General features: G+C 37.5%; 2 protein-coding genes across 4 annotated transcripts in view; one reads left to right on the top strand and one right to left on the bottom strand.

The window, feature by feature from the left end:
• The window catches only part of NT5DC1 (5'-nucleotidase domain containing 1), a 93,788-nt gene that overhangs the window by 21,986 nt on the left and 50,399 nt on the right, over nucleotides 1-21,403 (top strand). The gene's annotated exons all lie outside the window — the stretch shown is intronic.
• The window catches only part of COL10A1 (collagen type X alpha 1 chain), a 32,235-nt gene that overhangs the window by 4,641 nt on the left and 6,191 nt on the right, over nucleotides 1-21,403 (bottom strand). The window contains exons 2-3 of one of the 2 annotated variants that reach the window (XM_084890142.1): nucleotides 1,519-1,706; nucleotides 822-990 (exon numbers count right to left, since the gene is read on the bottom strand). In XM_084890142.1, coding sequence (XP_084746268.1) covers nucleotides 822-975 — 154 coding nt within the window. In that variant the 5' untranslated portion in view covers nucleotides 976-990; nucleotides 1,519-1,706. The remainder of the gene's footprint in view (nucleotides 1-821; nucleotides 991-1,518; nucleotides 1,707-21,403) is intronic. The other variant, XM_084890143.1, reaches the window with a different exon arrangement.

Here is a 21,403-nt window from a genome sequence, read left to right as displayed (position 1 = left end):
ATGCCATTTATTGCTTCTCTTATTTGCAGTCTGAGACATTCAAGAGTATCTATTGTACATCTGTGCATTTATTTTTAAACATGAAGCTACCATTTATGCAATATTCTAAATTTCAACTTTCTTCTTTAATAGACAGTCTTATATGTTTAACTTGCTCAAAATTGTTGTCTCCAAAGGCATAATACTTAAAGTGAATGGCAGATATCCTTAGCTTTATTTGTGGGGTAAAATATATAACTATAATGAGAAAATACTATGGAAAGAAAATTGAATCCTCCAGTCAGTTTAGATTATTCAGTTTAATTCAGTAGATGCTCTACAGGCAGCATGTGTCAGATGTTAGTAAATGGAATTAGTGACTGTGAACCCTGATCAGTGCTCTTTGAGGATCTATTAGCACTTTATTAAACATTTTTTTCAGTCCTCTCACAGGTGCCAAGAAAGCTGAACAGATAGATAAACCTCCTACTCTTCTTTTGTGCACTTGGCAATCATTTTATTTAAACCATTTGCCATGTGAGTAATTTTGATTGGATTAGTATTTCTAGACTATGAGTAATGGTTTATGCAAAAGCATCTTGTAAAGGAAAAATTTTCCCATACATTAAAAAGTTCAGGTATATCTTTCTATTATACTTATTGTGCAAAGGATATTACTGTTCTTGAATAGACCTACTTTTTCCAAAAAATCATTTTGGGCTAATTCCAGAGTTTGAAAATAATTTAACACCAGAGTTAGTAGCATTCTGTTAAAGAGATCATTAGATTGTAGAAAGCAACAACCAACTAGTTAATCAAACAACATAAGCAGTTCAGCTTACCTTTACTCTTGATGGCATAGGGAATGAAGAACTGTGTCTTGGTGTTGGCTGCTGGGCCTTTTATGCCTGTAGGTGTTTGGTATCTCTCAGCATAAAACACTCCATGAACCAAGTTCAAGGACATTAGCAGCAAAAGAGCTATTGGTGGCAGCATGTTCTCAGATGGATTCTGAAAAACAGAAAGAATGATTTTGTTCAACTGTGTTTATTGACCCATTTTATTTTTCTAATGTTGTGCAAATGGGTTCCTTATACAGCTACCTATTTTTTTTGTCTTACTGTATATATTTTGAGTATATTTAACAATTAATGAGTTATAATTTTTTAGTTAAATAAATATATATTTTGGGAAACCAATATTCAAGTAAAAATGAAGTAAAAAAAAACACACACACACACACACACAACAGAAACTATAATTGAATGTCTGTATTAAATAATTCAGGATCTTTGACATAGACACAAATACCCAATAGTTTAAAAATACACTTAAATTCAGATTAGGGCATTCGTTTTTGCAAACCCTGTTTTACTAGGACTGTCTTTTATAGAGAATGGAGCAAATTAAACTTTCTGAGTGCATCTTAGTGGAAAGCCATTTTTTAAAAATCCAAGTAGTGAGTTCACTAATCCAAGTAGTTATTTCCAAGCAAGCTGACACGGAAGTCCGCCCGTGAGCACTGAGCCATAGTCTTACCTGAGTGCTGGGAGTTCCTGGAATGGCTTCTTGGTCACTTTCTGAGCCTCCTGCTCCCAGGTGAGCAATGCAGAAGATGCTCCCTCCAGAGCTGTCCTGCTGTATTTATACTGGTTCCTTCTGCTACATGAGGTCACCCTGAGCGTAAGCTCCTCCCCCAGAGGGGGAAGTAATTATGGTGGAAAGTTCTATTGGGCAGCCATACAAGATCAGGTTGGCCTGTCTTTCTCCTTGTTTTCTTATTGAAAAATAAAGTCTTTGTCTTAAACATATATTAATAGTTGTAACCAAACACCATCTTTTCCTGTGATTTTATTTTAGACGTTATTACTCAGATGTTTAGGTCTGTTCATGATGGGATGATACTGCCCCGTTATATTTTTTGCAAACCACATTCTTGTGTTATTTGGTTGAACATGTTTGGTAGTGTATAAAGGGAAGAAGTCTTTTTTGGAGGACAGTGTGGATTTAAACAGCATCTAAATTCTTCAATTATTACATAAAGCCATCAATGTGTCCATTAATGCTCCTAAATTTTTATGAAAATAGCTTACCCCAATTCTGACTTATTTTTAGCCTTGGAGTAACATAGTGGTGAAAATGTAGGTATGCTGTTTCGTATTTTAGGATTTTAGTGTAACTCCTCAGAAGGTATTAAGAGAAATTTTAAATATGATAGCAAATGAATATTTTAAGTTTTATATGTTAAATATTTTAAATTTTTCAGACAGAAGCAAGATATTCATGAATTTGATGGTAGAGTTAGCAGTATAATTACCCTGAAGGTTTATATTCACAACACTGTGTTCAGTAAATGACTTCAGATTGTATTGCTTAATTTTGGATTTTACTTTAGAGTTGCAGTAGAGATTACCAAAAAACCCCACAAAACCTTAACTTGATAATGTCATACTATGTCTATTTAAATGATATTGCTCTATTCAATTTAGAAGAAAATACATTCTTTGAACTTTGCTTCCAGCTGTTAAAAAAATGTTGGAATTTCCATCAGGAATCTTGAGTCAGCCCAATTAGAAAACATTTTCTCCTATAGATAACACTAAATGTTGTCATTGTACTTGTCAATGTAGGTAGTATTCTCTTCAACAATTAGGAGACTCTTAAAATAGGTTTGAGGGATCCTGAAGAAACTAATAAAGATAGAAACTTGAGAGGCTAATTTTTGTATCTTAATTGCATGATTTTGGGGCTAAATCAGATCAACTGTGCAGGTGAAGGCAAAATAGGCGAATGAAGCATTTCATATGTAGGCTTAGATACATCTTTTTTTAAATCTCTGTAGCAGTAGAGTGATATGGATTCAGGATTGACCAGCAATGGAAATAACTGAATGTCTGGCTAGTGGACAGAATAAAAGTTTGTTCTTTGTCCTTTTCTTTCCTCCTCCCCTGTATACAATTTTCTGTCTTTTAAAGCCTGATTAGCACCTTGTAGAAAGGTAAATGGTAACTCATCTAACTGCCTCCCTTCCTCCTAATTCTTACTTTTAAATCTTTTATTGGTTACCATAATTTAAAAAAACCTACATTACCATATACTAGAGGCCCAGTGCACGAAATTCATGCACTTGGGGGGGGGGGGGTCCCCCTCAGCCCGGTCTGTGCCCTCTTGCAGTCCGGGAGCCCTCGGGGGATGTCCGACTGCCAGTTGTTGGACATCGTTAGCACTGCCACAGAGGAGGGAAAGGCGCCCGCCACCTCCAGTGCACTCACCAGCCTGGCGTCTGGCTGAGCGGTGCTCCTCCATGGGAGCACATTGACCACCAGGGGGCAGCTCCTGCATTTGAGCGTCTGCCCCCTGGTGGTCAGTGCACATCATAGTGACCAGTCATTCTGCCGTTCAGTCAATTTGCATATTAGCCTTTTATTATATAGGATGCTTGTATAATACTCATTGATACACATGAAACATGGCTTTATAGCAGCTCAGGTTAACAGAAGAATTGGAAAGTTTTTCTTTTAATCTTTCATCCTTTGGAAATATTCTATGGAGTAGCTTTTGTATGATTACATGTACTGCACTATGTCTATAAGAGACCACAAAAGGTAAGTGAGAGAAAGTGGCTGCCTTCCATCTGCTTATGGTTCATTTGGACAAGGTTTTGAAAAAGTCATTAGGGTGTAACACTGTGGATGCTCTTGAATGCTAGACTGGAGAATTTATTTGAAAGGAGTTATTGGAAGTACATGTTCTAGTGCTTTTGTGTGTATTTGTGGTTTTACACACACTTATTTGTTTATGATTGAGACTGATACCCTTTAAATGTCATTCATGCGAAAGTTGAGATTTATTCTCAGCTCTCATCGTGCACCCGCATAGACTCTTTGTTCATCTGTGGCTGCTGTAACTCCTTTCAGAGCTTTTCACCTTAACCTCTTATTCATCAACACAATGCAAGGGTTGGACTAGGTTTTCAAGCTCATCCCAGCTTTAAAGTTAGGATATTAGAATTCAAAGTATTCATTCTCTTTCCCGTGATAAGACAGTGGGGTTGGCTTCATTAAGTACCTGTGGGAGACAGAATCCATACCAGGTGGCCATATGCTTTCCTGTGGGCTCTGTAAACATATGCGGGTATCTGTCATTCTATATTCCCCTTCAGCTTTGGGAAATGTAGTGTCTTTATTGAACAGGCCTGCGACATTCAACCCTCTTTGCAAATAGTGTCTTAATTTCAGCTCAGGGAATCTGACTACTATTTGCTTTGTTAGTCACATAAGAAGCAATGCCTTGTGCAAACAGATTGTAGAATCAGAATATTTGCTAGCCACACCCCACCCAATTGTGTATTTAAAACTATTTTTATTCTGGGAGTTTACTTGTAGATGTTTGAAGTGACTGGTCTGTGGCTTTATGACAAAAAGCCATTCCACTTAAAACAGAGAGCCTACTCTTTAAACTCAGTAACTTAAGTGATTTTTTTAAAAAAAATTTTAACTCCTCACCCGAGGATATGTTTATTGATTTTTAGAGAGAGAGGGAGAGAGAGAGAGAGGAACATCGATCACTTGCCTCCCATATGTGCCCCTATCAGGGACAGAACCTGCAACCTTTCGATGTATGTGACAGAGCTCCAACCAGCTGACTCACCCGGCCAGCTGATTATCACATAGGATGGTTTTTGCCCATCTGTCATTTAGCCCCATTAAGTTTGCCTGTTTATTTTCATTTCCCAGGTTCATTCATTAATCCACCAAATACTACTTGAGCACCACTTTGTGTCAAGCACGGAGGTGAAAACTAGATGAATAATGTACAGCCCTCAATAGTGTTTGAACAGTGGTTCTCAATCTTTTTCACCACTCGCACGTCCCGAGGAATGTGACAGAACTCTCTCAACGTTTGCGGTGTATTAAGATAATGGTGGTTCATTCAGAGACGATATTTTGCAAAGCTCCCTAGGTGATCATCATGGATTTCTAACTTCTAATATCTTGGTCTTATGTCAGGGTTCTAGAACCAGCTTTGTTAGAATTAGCTACATAATTCTGTTGTTTTTGGTTAGACGGTTTCTGGCTTTATTACAGAAATTTTGTCTAACCTCAATAGAGGTTAGAGAGAAGAGGTACAGTGCTCGCCTAGGTACTCCCCCTCGCCAATCTCAAGCTCCCAAGGTCAGGATAACTGGCTCCCAAAACGCCTGAACGTTGGCCAGGGAGCAGTACAAGCCAGCTCCAGCATACGTTGCATATTTCCCAAATCAAATTTATTAAACCGGGAACATGCAGAGGAGACTGGCTCCTGTGACTGCCGTATTTCACCTCCTTCTCTAAGTAACATTTAAAAAAAAATTTAAGGTTTATCATATTATTTAAAAAGTAAATATCTATTAAAAATATAATTCATTCATATCCCCTCTCAGTTTCTCAGATAAAGGTCATCATGTTATACATATTTAGTTTTGCCTCTCTTTACGTAACTGTTTATCTTGGAGATCACTATGTACAGATGTCCACATTCTTTTTCACAGCTGCATAGTACTCCATTGTATGAATGTGCCATGTTGTGTTTTTCCAGCCTTTCCCTGTGGATGATCATCTGTGTTGTTTCCTCTCCTTTGCTAATACAAATGTTACTAAAGTGAATAATTTTGTGTGTGGTGTGTGTGTGTGTTTTTGTCCGAATGTCTTTGGGAGAGATTCTTACAACTGGGATTCATGAGTTACAGATAAATGTATATGTAATTTTGTGATATGTTATTAAATTGCCCTTCATAGTCAGTGTATTATTTTGCATTTCTACCAGTGTGACAGGACCTGTTCACCCCAATAGGATATGTTGTTAGATTTTTGCCCATTTTTGAGGTAAAAATTGGAATCTTAGTCCAGTTGTAATTTTGATGACCATCAGCAGGGAAAAGGCAAGAAACAAAACAAAACACAAACACGCATGGAACGCACATTCTTCTTGCTAAGCACGTGGTAGAGCATCTTTTTGCAGAGATCAGACCATATTTCTAGCCCGCTTTTCCTAAGTGTTCTATACCTGAGAAATCTGAACCTCTTTTCTGTGATTATGGTTTACACGTATTTCTTTCCAGTTTGTCATTTGTCTTTTTAGTTTGCTTATAAGGATTTTTTAAGTGTGACATTTTCCAGTGAGACACATACATTTTGATTCGGAATGTGATTGTTCTTTTAGAGACTTGGAATGAAAGGTCGTTGAAGTCATCACTTCACTCTTGGGGTGAGGAAACCAGTGTCTGTTAGGAATGGCTCCGTCCCTCATATTTAATCCTGTTAAATTCTGAAGGGAAGGGCTGCTGGTGAGAGAGCCCACTGAGGGGAAACACCACCGAGTTAGCGTGTTCCTCTCCTCACCCGGCAGGATACTGACTTTCCTGTCTTAGCAGTGGAAACGGGGACAGTGCCCGGGAGTTTAACGAGGGAGCTCGGAGACCCACAGCTTCCACCACCTCCGATACCTCACCCCTCCTGAAAAAGAACACCACGGGTGCTATTACAGAGCCCAGAAGCTAAAAATGACCTGTTTGTGTAAACAGTCTAATGTGGTTTGGTGGTAAGATACCTGCTGGGGGGTTTGAAAGGAGAAATTCATGCAAAAAAACAGGTGTTTACGAAAACCTCTGACACTTCAGGCAAGGTCAAGAAAACTGCTATTGAGAGTCTCTTAAGAAGTTCGAACAAGGGCTTTGTATTCTATTTTCTATTACACAGAAACTGCTACGTGACTTGAAGAATTCATGGTTTTGTAATGATATGCTTGTCTTTCCATAGGAACTTGCCCAGTTAAAAATATAGACCTTCTTACTGCCTTGACCTAAGATCTTCAAGGATCTTGGCCCCCAATAGGTTCTAGGCCATTGGAACACATGCCTACTCAACTTTGGTCTTCACATCCGCTCCCAGGATATTGATGAGGACCTGAAAAAAGATTTGTGGGCCATGAAAGATGAGACGTAGGGGCTGGATCATATACCTTTATAGTCCCTGGTCAGGCTTACCGGATATTTATAGAAGAGTGACCTAATTACATGTGTGTCTTTAAATGATTACTCTGGCTGCCATATGCAGACCTTTGGGAATTAGTGGTCACTAGGAGATCAGTTTAAGGGGGAAGAGAACTAAAGTATTCGTTGGGGAGGTCACGGGGTGACACTTTTTATTTGAATCTCTTGCTCCCCAGTTTAATGCCATGCTTCAGAGCAGCGCCCCGGTTGCCACCCACCTGTGAGGTGCGAAGTACCTAGCGGGTACACAGCACAGTTCTTGCAGGTGGCAACACGGGTCACCAAGAAACCCCCCTTCAAGACTGCTGCCTGTGCAGCTGTTCACTTGCTCATATTGACAATTAAGTCATCCCTGAGTGTTCAGTTTAAGTAATGCTCGGTCATAGTCTGCTTAGCCTTTGATCCCCTAAATGGGGAAACCTAATGTGGGATTATTTTTCAAAAGAGAAAGCAATTTTTATGAATTGATTTATAATTTGATTTCTCTTATATCCTAGGTAATCTTTGACCTACTCTTCCAATGCTAGTATTTCTTTAGATTTAAGATGCTGAAAATAACTCCAAGCTAAAGATTCATCTAATTCCTATCTTTAGTTTACTCCTGCCTTTCAAATAGAAAAATCATTTTTGAATTGTCAAATACAACATAAAGAACTCAAATTTGCCCTGGCCAGTGTGGCTTGATTGATTGGAGCATCGTCCCCTCTACTGAAAGGTTTTGGATTCGTTTCCCGGTCAGAGCACGTGCCTAGGTTGCAGGGTTGATCTGCAGTTATAGCACATATGGAAGGTTGCCATTCAAAGTTCTTTCTCGTATTGATGTCTCCCTCCCCACCCCCTTCCTCCCCCTCCTAACTCCCTTATCTCTCCTTTCATGCCTCCCTCTCTCCCTGCCTTTCCCTTTCTCTAAAATCAATAAGCATATCCTCTGGTGAGTTCATGGCAGTTTCATTATTTGTGTTTAGTATTTAGACTAAATTTCCGAGTGGAGCTGATGGAGTGGTATTAGAATCAATGCTTGGTTTTGCAAAGAGCTGCACTAATTTACATTAATATGATACCTTTAGAATTTCATTTCTGGATCTTCCTATTTATATAGTATTTTATATTTAGCATGAGTTAAAAATAATTGCAACATGATGTTCAAAGAATAAGAATAGATATTTCTTATTTTTGTCTCTAGTACTGATTTTGGTGTGTTTTTCTTCATTAAGCTTGATTTCTCACATTGGTAAATGTTAGTTTATAATTTTTCATTTCATCAAGGTGAGGGCCGTTTGTAGAAAAGCGCTCTCTCTTTGTAAGGCAGTTGAGTCTTCCGTGGGTAATTTCTTCACCAGCATTCTGTGGTAACCACTCTGATTCCGTCTGCTTTAATGTTGTCTTCAAATTGGACTTGCATTTATTGAACATCTTCTGTGTGTCAGGGACTTTGCTTTTCTCATTTGATCTACAAGAACCTTTTGTGATAGGTATTATCACTCTTTCTGAACGAAGGCCCAAGAGGTTAAGGAGTTGCATAGTTCAAGAAGCCAGCAGTTGGCAGAGTGGAGAGTTTGGACGTCAGCTTTAAAGATCCGATGGCATTTTCCACAAGAGCACACCATCTGGTTTTGCTAAACATTCCTCTTTTGTTTAGTTTCCCCCGATTGTTACTGACATCAATCAATTTAGGTCCCGTCCCTTACAAAGGGGGCTGAGATGTTAATGTCCTCCTTTGCTCTTCTGGCCACCTCATGCCTTAGCTCCCTTTTCTGCCTTGCATCACTGTTTTTCTCTGTTTTCAAGAATTATAGTTGGAATACTTTGATATATATATATTGGGTCGGCAACTAAGTAATTGCGGGTTTCACACATATATGGCTTCAGTTGAATTTTTAGGTTTGCAGACGTAGTACAAATGTAAAACACATTTTGTATTTGATAGTTGGCTATTCAGCTGTTAATCAGTAAAAAAAGTTTTTTGATCTGTTTTGTAGTTTTTGTTTGGCGTTCGTTGAAAAATGGAAAATCAAAAGGAACATTTTCGTCATATTTTGCTTTTTTATTTCCGCAAGGGAAAAACGCATCACAAGCTCATAAAAAGTTATGTGCTGTTTATGGTGACGAAGCCTTAAAAGAACGGCAGTGTCAAAATTGGTTTGCCAAATTTCGTTCTGGTGATTTTTCACTCAAAGATGAAAGACGCTCTGGTCGTCCAGTTGAAGTTGATGACGCCCTAATCAAAGCAATAATCAATTCGGACTGTCACAGTACAACACGTGAGATTGCAGAGAAGCTTCATGTATCACATACATGCATTGAAAATCACTTAAAACAACTTGGCTATGTTCAAAAACTCGATACATGGGTTCCTCACGAACTGAAAGAATCACAGTTAACGCAACGCATTAGCAGCTGCGATTTGCTAAAGAAACGTAATGAAAATGATCCATTTTTAAAACGACTGATAACTGGCGATGAAAAATGGGTTGTTTACAACAATATCAAGCGGAAAAGATCATGGAGCAGGCCAGGTGAACCAACTCAAACAACATCAAAAGCTGATATTCATCAAAAGAAGGTTTTGTTATCAGTTTGGTGGGATTACAAAGGAATTGTCTACTTTGAACTCTTACCACCCAACCGAACGATCAATTCTGATGTCTACATTGAACAACTAACGAAATTAAACAATGCAGTTGAAGAAAAGTGGCCCGAATTGACAAATCGAAAAGGTGTTGTATTCCATCATGACAATGCAAGGCCACACACATCTTTGGTCACTCGGCAAAAATTAATGGAGCTTGGTTGGGATGTTTTGCCACATCCACCATATAGTCCTGACCTTGCACCATCTGATTACTTTTTGTTTCGATCTTTACAAAACTCCTTGAATGGTAAAAATTTCAATAATGATGATGATGTCAAATCGTACCTGATTCAGTTTTTTGCTAATAAAAACCAGAAGTTTTTTGAACGTGGGATTATGATGCTGCCTGAAAGATGGCAAAAGGTCATTGATCAAAATGGGCAATACATTAAAGAATAAAGTTATTTAGTTCCATGAAAAAATTGTCTTTGATTTTCTTTAAAAAATCCGCAATTACTTAGCTGCCGACCCAATATATATATATATATATATATATATATATATATATATATATATACTGTGAACATCTATGTACCTGCTACTGAAAGGTTTTAATGAATTTTGTCTATTATTCTCTCTGTCTTCATAGGTAGTACACCCCCACCCCCAAATATGCACATATATATTCCATAATAACTTTCTGTTGCATGTTTTAAAATTTACTTAAAAGGAATTATATTGTGTGTGTTTCTGTAACTTGTTTTTTTTTTTAAATATATATATTTATATATATATTATTGATTTTTTACAGAGAGGAAGGGAGAGGGACAGAGAGTTAGAAACATCGATGAGAGAGAAACATCGATCAGCTGCCTCCTATACACCCCCCCACTGGGGATGTGCCCGTAACCAAGGTACATGCCCTTGACCAGAATCGAACCTGGGACCCTTCAGTCTGCAGTCTGGCACTTTATTCACTGAGCCAAACCGGTTAGGGCTGTAACTTACTTTTTTGATGCAACATTATGTTTTTGAGATTTACCCATATTGATTTATGTGGCTGTTTATTCATTTTCTAAAATACATTTTGATTGAAATTTTTTAGAGCGCGAGGAAGGGAGGGAGAAAGAGAGAGAAAGAAACATCAGTGTGAGAGAGAAACATGGATAGGACATCTCCCGCACATGTGTCCGCTGGGGATTGAGTCCACAGCCCTGGGCACGACCCTTCAGTGCATGGGACAGTGCTCAACCAGCTGAGCCACACCAGCCCGGGCTGCTGTTTACCACAGCAGGGCCATATAGTTTTCAGTGGTATGAGCGTATCAGAATTTGTTTATCTGCTGGTGGATACCTAGCTTAGTTTTATTTGTTTGCTATTAAAAATTATGCTGCTTTAAACATTTTTATACATGTGTCCAGACCGCCTGCAGAATAATTTTTCTAGGGAGTATTCCTAGGAGCAGAATATTAAGTATACATATTTCTGTTTTACTGGCTAAGGCCAAATTGTTTGCTAAAGCCATTTTATGTTTTACAGCAGGGCATAAGAATTACAACCACTTGATACCGTCTAGATTTTTTAAGGTTTGCCAATCAGGAGTTGTAAAATGTTGCCTCATTAAATTTTTGCTTGTATATTTCTGATTTTTAATGAGGGTGAGCATATTTTCATGTTTATTGGTGATTTGTGTTAATTCTTTTTCCCAAAGCCTGTGTGTATCTTTATGCATTTTTGTATTCAAATACCTATTTTGTATCTTTATGCATACTTTCTTGGGTTGTCTTTTGTTGTTATTATTGGTTTTTTAATATTCCTTACATCTTTTGCATATTGGTTTTCATATGTTTTGAAAGGCATATGGGGTCTGAAACATTGTACGTTGCTATCGTCTAGCCAAGAAAGACTATTTTTTATTTTTATTGATTATGGTCTCACATAATTGTCCTTATTCCCCCATTCCCATCCCAAACCCCTCCCTAGATATGCCCCCCCCCCTCCAATCCCCGTTGTCCTTGGCCACTGGCTAGGCCCATATGTATGCATACAAGTCCTTTGGTTGATCTCTTCCCCTTACCTCCATCCTCCCTCTGAGGTTTGAGAGTCTGATCGCTGGATCTCTTTCTCTGGGTCTGTTTAAAATAACTCATTGAAACCCAGTAAGTTACTTATGTTGATTTTCCCCAACTTTTCAGTGGGACTCCAAACCATTGTATATTCAAAAAAAGGCCTGGCACTTCTCTGAACGGTGGTGCAGAATGTCTCACCAAATTTTTCTTTTCCTTTCTCTAATGAAGATAGATGATCGTTCTTTTTATAGAATTGGCAATTCTAAGTTTACTTGCAAAGGTTCGACATCTATCATTAATGTGAGTTTATAGTCAGCACTTGAATTCAAGAAAAATGTATTTTCCTCTCACTTAGTGATCACTAGTACCACCTTCTCTTTATTGGCGTTTCTACCAGAAGACTGCTTCCAGGGGAGGGTTAGGACCAGCATTTCATCACTGAAAACCCTTGTACAGGGTCCTGATGGTTTCAGTAAGTGATTTCCTGAGAAAAATACTGTCAGTGTGAGATAGAAAATATATTGGAATTCCCTTGTTCAGGAAAATTTTGAAGTTACTTGGATATAAACCAAAAGATTTTTATTTCATAGCTTATTTGTAATGCATGATACAAATGAGATTGATGCCAGGGTATTACTCTTATTACTTTTATATTTATAAAATATTTGTGGGGGCTATGGATAACCTTTCTAAAATATGAAACTAGTAGTATAGTTCACAGGTATTCCACATTATTTTTCAGAATTTATGGGACCAATTTTAGTAATTTGATTTTTAAAGATAAGAAGAGCACAAACAATTTATTAGATATCATTTTTGCTTTTTATTTACTTATTAAAGTGTTTTTTATTGATTTTTTTTTTTTTTTTTTTTTTTTTTTTTTTGAGAGAGAGAGAGAGAGGGAGGAAAGGAGAAATATCAATGTGAGAGTGAAACATTAATCCTCTGCCTCCTGCATGTCCTCTGCTGGGGATGGAGCCTGCAGCTCAGGCATGTGCCCTGATGGGGACTTGAACTGGTGACCTTCTGGTGCACAGGGAGATACCCAACGAACTGAGCACCTGGCCACGGCCGTTTTTGCTTTTTATAAAACCTTTAAAAAAGTTGTTGCCTGCACAAATTCTTAGGAAAAAAGTAGTAGTGGTTGTATTAAATTAAAAAAGCTTATTTTTAATAACATAAAAACCAAAACCTAATTTGTCTACTAAAAACATCTCCTGCTCAGTTTCAGATTTCATATTTTACATTTAACTAGTAGCCCTGCGCACGAATCCTTGTGCCAGTAGCTCTCTACGGGGCCTGGTCGCTCCGCGCCCGCTGCCCAGAGGCCCTCCATGGCTGGGGTGGAACACTTTGCCGCGAAGTAAGTAAGCATTCTGCCAGGCCACTCACTCTGCCCGCGCTCAGCGGCCACCCCCGGGGCTGGGGGACTCTGGCGGGCCTGAGAGAACTGGATGCCGTCATCTTTGTGATGGAGTGACAGTTAATTTGCACATCACCCTTTTATTAGCTAGAATTATTTGATATGTCATCAACGTTGCTTCTACTCTTCACCTCATTTTTAACTCTTAAAATTTGTTAAATGAGCTTTTGACCTGCTTCTGATAAGATTATGGGGTTATGTTGGAATCCGTAAATAAACATGTACAGGAGAATGAGAGCCTTTATTTGTGGTGGGGATGACCATTAAGTTTTGTGCTTATGGTAAGAAGTGTCTTTAGTGCCTGGGGATCTTAATAGAATAAGCTCAGGTTCGTGGCAATGGCTGAGAGGTAAGCAGGAAGGAATCAGTGGAATAAGTTTGCAGATCTCTTCCCATCTTAAAAAATATCATTTGGCACTGCATGTCTTGTTCCCTTTCATTTCTGTTAACTGCCTTCTTCAGACTGGAGATGCAAGCTTCTGCATACCCAGCTCTGAGAGACATTTTCTGGTTCTAACGGCCTTCGTTTCTTCATACATGTCACTTCGAGTGCTTGGAGATCAAGCAGATCCTCCCAGGTGTGTGTAGAAACTCTTCTCTGTTTTACGGTGGGAAAAAAAGGTGAATAATAACATAGACATTCGGGTTTATATCTTATTTGGAAAAGGGTATGGCTCTGTCGTTCACATTTTGATGTGAAATTCCTGGAGACAAGATTTTGTTATTTTGAATAATACTTAGAAGTAAGATAAAAATTCCTGATATGTTACTTATATTAAATCTGACTCTGGCATGAATAATATTTGAAGGCATTGCACCAATTTAGAGAACATTAGAACAATAATGCTGTATTTTGCCACTTTTTAATTTTAATGATTTTGTTGTTTGGAATGAATTTGTTCTATTACTTATAGATTATTATTTTTTCTATAAAAACTGCCATCAAAGAAACAGTTATCCTTTTGGCATACTGAAGGAATGAGAGTTTGCCTTTTTTATGGCTATTAATCATTTTGTGGTGCCACATATTTGTAGATGTAAAATATGTATACTAAGGTAAGTGATCTTTTTATGGATAAGCCTAGGGAATAAGTCACTCAAAAAATTAGCTGTAGTTACTTATTTTATTATAATAAAATCAAGAAAGATTATTACTAAGTGGTATTCCTGCAACATGGCTGAATTTGTAGTAGTGTTTGGTTATGATGTCTTTTCTCTATTAGGAATATCTTAAACCTTTTTACAACCTGAGCGGGGGGGGTGGGGGGGGGGATAGAGAAATTAGGAGCCGTCTGGCCTGTGTGGCTCAGCATCCATGAACTTAAAGGTTGCCGGTTTGATTCCAGTCAGGGCATATGCGCAGGTTGTGGGTTGGGTCCCTGGAAGAGAGGCGTGCAGGAAGCAGCTGGTTGTTTTGTTTCCCTCTCACATGGATATTTCTCTCTCTCTCCCTCTCTCCCTTCCTCTCTCTCTAAAAATCAATTAAAAATAAATTACTAAAAAGAGATTAGGGACTTTTTCATTATGATTCTTTACATACATTTATATGGTCATTTTATTTTCTTGTAATAATAAAGATATCCAGAGCATATTAATTACTGGTGTTTGAATACTTAGATTTCTAGGAGTTTATATAATCCGAATTCTTTTTATAACAATATAGGAGAAGATACATTTATTCTTATTACAACATTAAAACATAAAGAACATTCATATACACTGAGCTGCTAAATATGTTGCTTGAACTTGTTTTTCCTAGTTTCCCATATTACTTTAAATATAAGATTCTAAATATAGAACTCAAATATTTGGATGGATTTAAATTAACCTCAATTTCCAATAAGCTAGTGAATGGACTCTCAGAGTTTATTTGTAATCCACACCAGACTTTGGGATGACTATTTTTTAGACTTGATGACAGTAATGTAATTGTTAAGAGGATGGGGTGTGATAGCAGGAAGTAAGCTGGAGTGATGAGCCAGTGATTTGTGCCTGATGACTTTGAGCTGGTTCACCATTCCCCAGCCACAAATATGCAGGGCAGGAGAATGAAACCTCTGTTCAGAATGAGACTACTTCAAACAGATCTTAGACTGATAGCATTGACTGTTCTCTGCACAACTTGCTTGAAAGCTTTTGGATTTCTTTTGAAATGCTAGTAGCCAGCAGTTGGGGACATGATCTGAGGGAAGAGGAATCACCTAGAGTCTGATGTTTAATCCTGGAGTCAGAAAGCCTTTCTAAGTATGGTCCCAAACCCAGAAACCATAAAAGAAAAGATGGATGAATGTGACAATATTAAAAACATCCTGCATATAAGAAAAAATACTAACTAAATTACCAGTAAAGACAAAAATGGGAGAAAAAATTCCAACTTGTGTAATAGACAAGGTGCTAGTCCTAATATGCAAATTAACCATCACTCAGCTACACCCATAAGCCATGCCCACCAACCACACCCACCAGCCAATCAGAGCAACTATGCAAATTAACCCAACAAAGATGGCAGTTTTTATATGGAGTGGGAAGGAGACTGACTTTTTTTAAAAATTTATTTTTATTGTTTAAAGTATTATAAATAGTACATGTATCTCCTTTTTATATATAGTACATATATCCCCATTGACCTTCTCCCAGCCTCCCCTACACCCTGGCACATGTCCTCATCTCTCCCCCATCCCCCATAGTGTGTTGTGTCCCTTGGTTATGCTTATATGCATGCATGCAAGTCCTTTTGTTTGATCTTTTTTCCCCTCTCCAAAACTCCCCAGTCTTCCCACTGTAATTTTCAGTCTGTTCAATGCTTTACTGCCTCTGTATCTATCTTTTTGTTCACCAGGTTATAATGTTCTTTATTTTCCATAAATGAGTGAGATCATGTGGTATTTTTTTTTCCATTGCCTGGCTTATTTCACTTAGCATAATGCTCTCCAGGTCCATCCATGCTGCTGCAGATGGCAAAAGTTCCTTCTTTTTTATAACATCATAGTATTCCACTGTGTAGATGTACCACAGTTTTTTAATCCACTCGTTTGCTTATGGACATTTAGGCTATTTCCAAATCTTAGCTATTGTAAATTGTGCTGCTATGAACATAGGAGTGCATATATCCTTTCTGACTGGTGTTTCTAGTTTCTTGGGCTATCTTCCTAGAAGTGGGGTCACTGGGTCAAATGGGAGTTCCATTTTTATTTTTTTGAGGAAAAGGAGACTGACTTTTCATTGTATGCTGGTCTTTACCCTTTGAATGCTGCAACAGGTACAAATATAGTCTATTCCAGAATACATCATCATCTAAAAAGGCAAAAAGCAAGAAAAGAGAATGTAGCATTTGTTTTCCTTGCAGCTTACCATGCATGCCCTCCAAAGACTGCTCTTCTGAGCATTGAAATACAGCTGTCATTTTAAAGTTCAGTTAATAATACTGAATCTTGCATTCCTTGGGACTGTCATTGTGAATATCATTTGCATTGTATTCACAAACTATAGACATGTTAATTAGTACAAGTGTCAATGACGATAGCAAAGTTTATTATATGTATTTTTTCAGAACACCCATTTTATTTTTTTTGTTAAGGAAGATAAGGCTAAAAGTTGGATGGCTTATATAGCAAAATCATTAACTAAAATTTGAGAATTCTTTGTTCTTCTCAATAGGAAAGAACTAAATGAGCGAAGTAATGTTTAGTATTAAGATACACTTAAGTGGACTGATGTATTTTTTTTAACATCTTGAGTGGTTAACTTTATAGGCGGTCATTTCTATAAGTAAATCAAAATGAAAGCATGGCAGGAAAAGTAAGGGTCCTCCAAAGAGATATTTTCAGTAATAGGCATTACATAGCACGGGTTTATAAGTTACAGTTTACTAAGGAGACATCCTTTATTTTTATCACTAGGACATACCCAAAATTAAAGGCATAGAAATTGACACTGCTCAAACTTTCCTAGATGTTTGGGTTTTTCGCCTAATTCATGTGTGTCTTCAGTTTTTCTTTCTTTATTACAAGACAGGTACATAATCCATGGATAAACACAGGTGGACAGTAAACCAACAAAATTCTCAAAATATATTTTGTCTGGCAGGACATTTTGGTTTAATTACATACTTGGTTCAGAATTTGAAGGTGTAGGTGATATTATTAGCAGTTTCAACACAATTTAAAATTACTCCGTGAGTTTTTAAGGTTAAATTAAGAACTATTTTATAATTAAGAGCTTTAGACACTGTTTTCATGACTGTAAATTTTCAGAGCAGAATGCGCCGTTTCTATATACCAGCACTGACTTAAGCTTCTTCCCACTGTGTATGACAGGAAATTGAATAGACGGCGTGTTTCTTTACTAGACTGACTCTGCAGTTTCAGGATTATAATCTTTTACATTATTTTCTTGCCAGTATTAACAGAACACTGACCTATTCGAATGTTACTCTAGGAGGATAAATAAATTGAGTCTGAGATGGAGCTTTCCACACAGCGGTGTTTGAATGGGGAAGCATATGGCACTGTTGCTCTTAACAAAGGTGAACCAAAGGGCAGCTGTCAAAACAGGTAGCTAAACTTGAAACTGGAGAAATAGGTATTTTCCAAAAGTGCCCCGATGCCTAGTGCAGACACTGAATTGAAAAGGAAATAGTTGAACTTAATGTTAGTACAACAGATCAGTGTAGAGAATGGGGTAGAACCAGTGACTCTGCAGTCTTCACGTAAAATAAGTTGTGAAAGAATTATAGAATCGGAGAGCTTGAAGGGTTTTAGAGATCTTTTCGGCCAATATCCTTTCTTTAGAGATGAGGAAATTGAAAAGAAATCCAATTAACATAGCATTAGATTAAGACTCTTGGCTTTTTACCTAAAGTCCAGTGTAGGTACAGTTGAATGTGTTGATAGAGCATTTGACCTTTATTCCCTCAGATAGCTAGCTCTCTTGGAGGATTACCCCAGGATATTGATGAGGACCTGAAAAAAGATTTGTGGGCCATGAAAGATGAGACTTAGGGGCTGGATCGTATACCTTTGTAGTCCCTGGTCAGGCTTACCGGACATTTATAGAAGAGTGACCTAATTAGATGTGTGTGTCTTTAAATGATTACTCTGGCTGCCATATTCAGACCTTTGGGAATTAGTGGTCACTAGGAGATCAGTTTAAAAATCAGTGTTTTGGACTGAAGTGATGTAGGGTAGATGGAATGAGGTAGCTAGATAAGACCAATATTTAAACACTTTGCTGATTTTTAGAGATCGGGGCATTAACCTGGCAATATTCGGTAAACTTATTTTTATTTGATGTTGCTTGCTATTATTGCTGTCATTTATACTATATTCTTGTCATTTAATATAATACCTGAATTTGGGGAAGCTGGAGAGTCTTGGAGTTTTACACATATGTACAGTAAACTTCAAATGTGATTAGCTTGGGTGGGCATATCACTTAAAACTGTATGTAATATATATTTCAATATTACATTCTATTGGCATTTAAGTTTTACAAACAATTTCAGATAATATGACTGACAAATTAGTGAATGAGATGGCATTTTACATTTTATGACACTTAAAAATGCTATCTTTGCTCGATTGAAATCTTGACATCTCTGGGTTGACATATCTTTCTGAATTTGTTCAGGAATTGGAATTCACAGCGCCTTGGTGTAATTTGTATCACCTGCTTAGCCCTTCATTTGCTGCTGTACCATTGTCACGCCCACCTTCCCACTGTCCGTGCCTGAACCATCGCTCTCCTCTCCCCCTCTCTGCCCACATGTTAAGGACCCTCATGTCAGAATGGTGTGCCTTCCAATGAGCTTATCGGTCCTCCTCTTAAACCCCATTCATATGTACAAGTGCATTGTTACTGTACATATTTTTCTTGGCTAACAACACAAAGAAAAAATAATGCTTTTAGCTTACATTGTTTTTGGGTTGCGCCTTTTACCGTGTTATTAAAAGGCATTTGTAGAGCAAAATCTATTCCATTTATTAATTTATTTATTCACTTGAAATAATAGAGCATTTGCATGCTGTTTTTTATTTAAGTTTGCTAATATGGTGCTATTAAATTTAAACCATTTTACGTGGTCTCTTGGTATGCTTTTTAAATTCACAAAGCTATGATAACATTGCACATTGAGAAATGTGAGGTTGGGTTGTTAAATACAAGGTTAGGCATAGAGATAGTGTGTTAAAAACCGTTACTTCTTTATTCCCGCTTCCCATTAATAATAGGAATAAAGTCTATTTTAGCATTTCTATAATAAATACCAGCTTTAAATAAAACGTTAAACTTAAAAAAAGCAGCAACAAAATACTTTACTGTAGCCTGCAAATAATAACAGCTCTTTTCTTGATTATTGAGATATTTATAAACTGATAATTTCAGCTCATCAGATATCCTTTTGTTTCTGGAGCACCAAGGTGTTTACTTTGGCTTATAATGCTTTAGAAGGACATGTTCTTTGGGGATAATTGATGCCAACTTTATTAAAAACACCCATTTTATTTGACTAAGCGACCTCTTTGACTAAGAGTGAGGATTACAGTGTCCTAGTTGATTCTTGTACACCATCCCTTACAAAGGAGAAAGAGAAATGGAAATTTTGGAGGAGATGGAGTTTGTGAGGTTTGTATTTCGTAGTCTACAAGGAAGCACTGTGTTCATTTTCATTATCCTTTCAGTACAGTTGACTTTTGAAATGGCAAATGTTAAACTAGTTTGAAGGTTCAGAATTTGAAATGAGAGTACATGATTGGAAAATACAGGAACTATTTGATTATTTTTCATCTATTAGTGATTAGAGTCTTAATGCCTTAACATAGCACACAACATTTTATTAAGCAGTCAACTTCATTTATTAATATTTCCATCTCTTTCATCTTAGCCTCTGTTTCTTCACCATGAGGTACATTCCTTCATCTCTTGTTTCAAACAAAACATTGGGTAGCAATGTTTTCAATTGCTCCTCTACCTTTAATTTCATCTATGATTGTGATTATACAAACTACCATGTCAGAAATTGGGGTGCCTTGCTCTTTCTCTAAGTCAGTCCAAGTGGATCCATCACCCTCCATCTCACGTGGAACTTTTATTCTGACATTTATTCTCCATCCTGTCTTCACCATATCTTTATATATACACCTCTTAAATATTCAAGATTTTGAATGCTCTGAAAAGAGACATCTTCCTACAGCCCTATATTTCCTTCTCTTCTCTTTTCCTCTCTCACTTCACAGCCATACTTCTTGGACAATTGCTCCACGTTATTCTGTTTCCTTTTAGAACCCTAATGCAATTCTTGGCAACCATTACTAATAAGGTCAACCGGGAACTCCAACTTGCTAGATCCAATGATGTATTATCAGTAGTCACATTATTGTTCTTCTAAATATCTAACTTTATAAATCACTTTTCTCAAAACTTACTCCTCTCTTGCCTTGCTTAATACCTCTCTCCCTCATCTCCTTATCAACTTTGACTTTCTTATTTCTTGATTTTTTTTTCTTTTACTTTGCTCACCCATGAATATTGGGACCCCTGAAGGTCCTGTGTTTGGACTTCATCTTTGTACTGCAGGGGCTGCCTGGATGATCACACTCATTCCCCATTTATTTGCATGCCCATTGCTCCCTTATCTGGTTTCAGCCTAAGATCTCTTGTCTCTTCTCCTGACCCATATTTTCACCACCTTGTTGGAAATCACTAGATACAGGGAGTTAGGAATCAGTAGACAGTTGTAATTGTCCTGATAAAAGATGACATGAAGTAAACTCAGGAGTCTCAGAGGGGATAGAGCAGCTGTGTTTACAAAATATAGTAAGAAAGTGGAATCTATAGAATCTTCTATTCCATTTGATTGGGGAGAGAAGGAAGACCTTAAGCTTGGTCATTTGAAGGTTTGTGGCTCCATTAAGATGTGGGGTAGAAAAATAAGCAGGTCTTTCAAAGATGATGCTTGTATTTTTGAACATTTAAAGTTGGAAGTATCTGTTGGATTTCAATTATTTGTTTGACTTTGCATGAGTATCAGAGAGATCTGGTATGGAGGTAATGGACTTGGAAGCAACCATTGGACATGGACATTGAAGACATGGAGCACAGAGAAGGCCAATGTCACAGCTTTCTGTAAACACTACACTACACTCAAATTTCTGACCCCACCGCCAGCTGTTTCTCCCCATCTTCACATGTAAACTTTGTTGTAACCATGGCAAATCCTTGATGTTCTCTTAATGTGCCTTGTCCTTTTTCCTTTGTCTTATACACATTGATCAGTGTTTTAGTACCCCCTGCCCATTTGGTGAATTTTATCCTCCAACGTTTATCCTCCAACT

The sequence above is a fragment of the Pipistrellus hanaki genome (assembly GCF_964339955.1).
Source record: "Pipistrellus hanaki genome assembly, chromosome: 7".
Taxonomy (NCBI): domain Eukaryota; kingdom Metazoa; phylum Chordata; class Mammalia; order Chiroptera; family Vespertilionidae; genus Pipistrellus; species Pipistrellus hanaki.
This window is presented reverse-complemented; position numbering and strand designations above follow the sequence as displayed.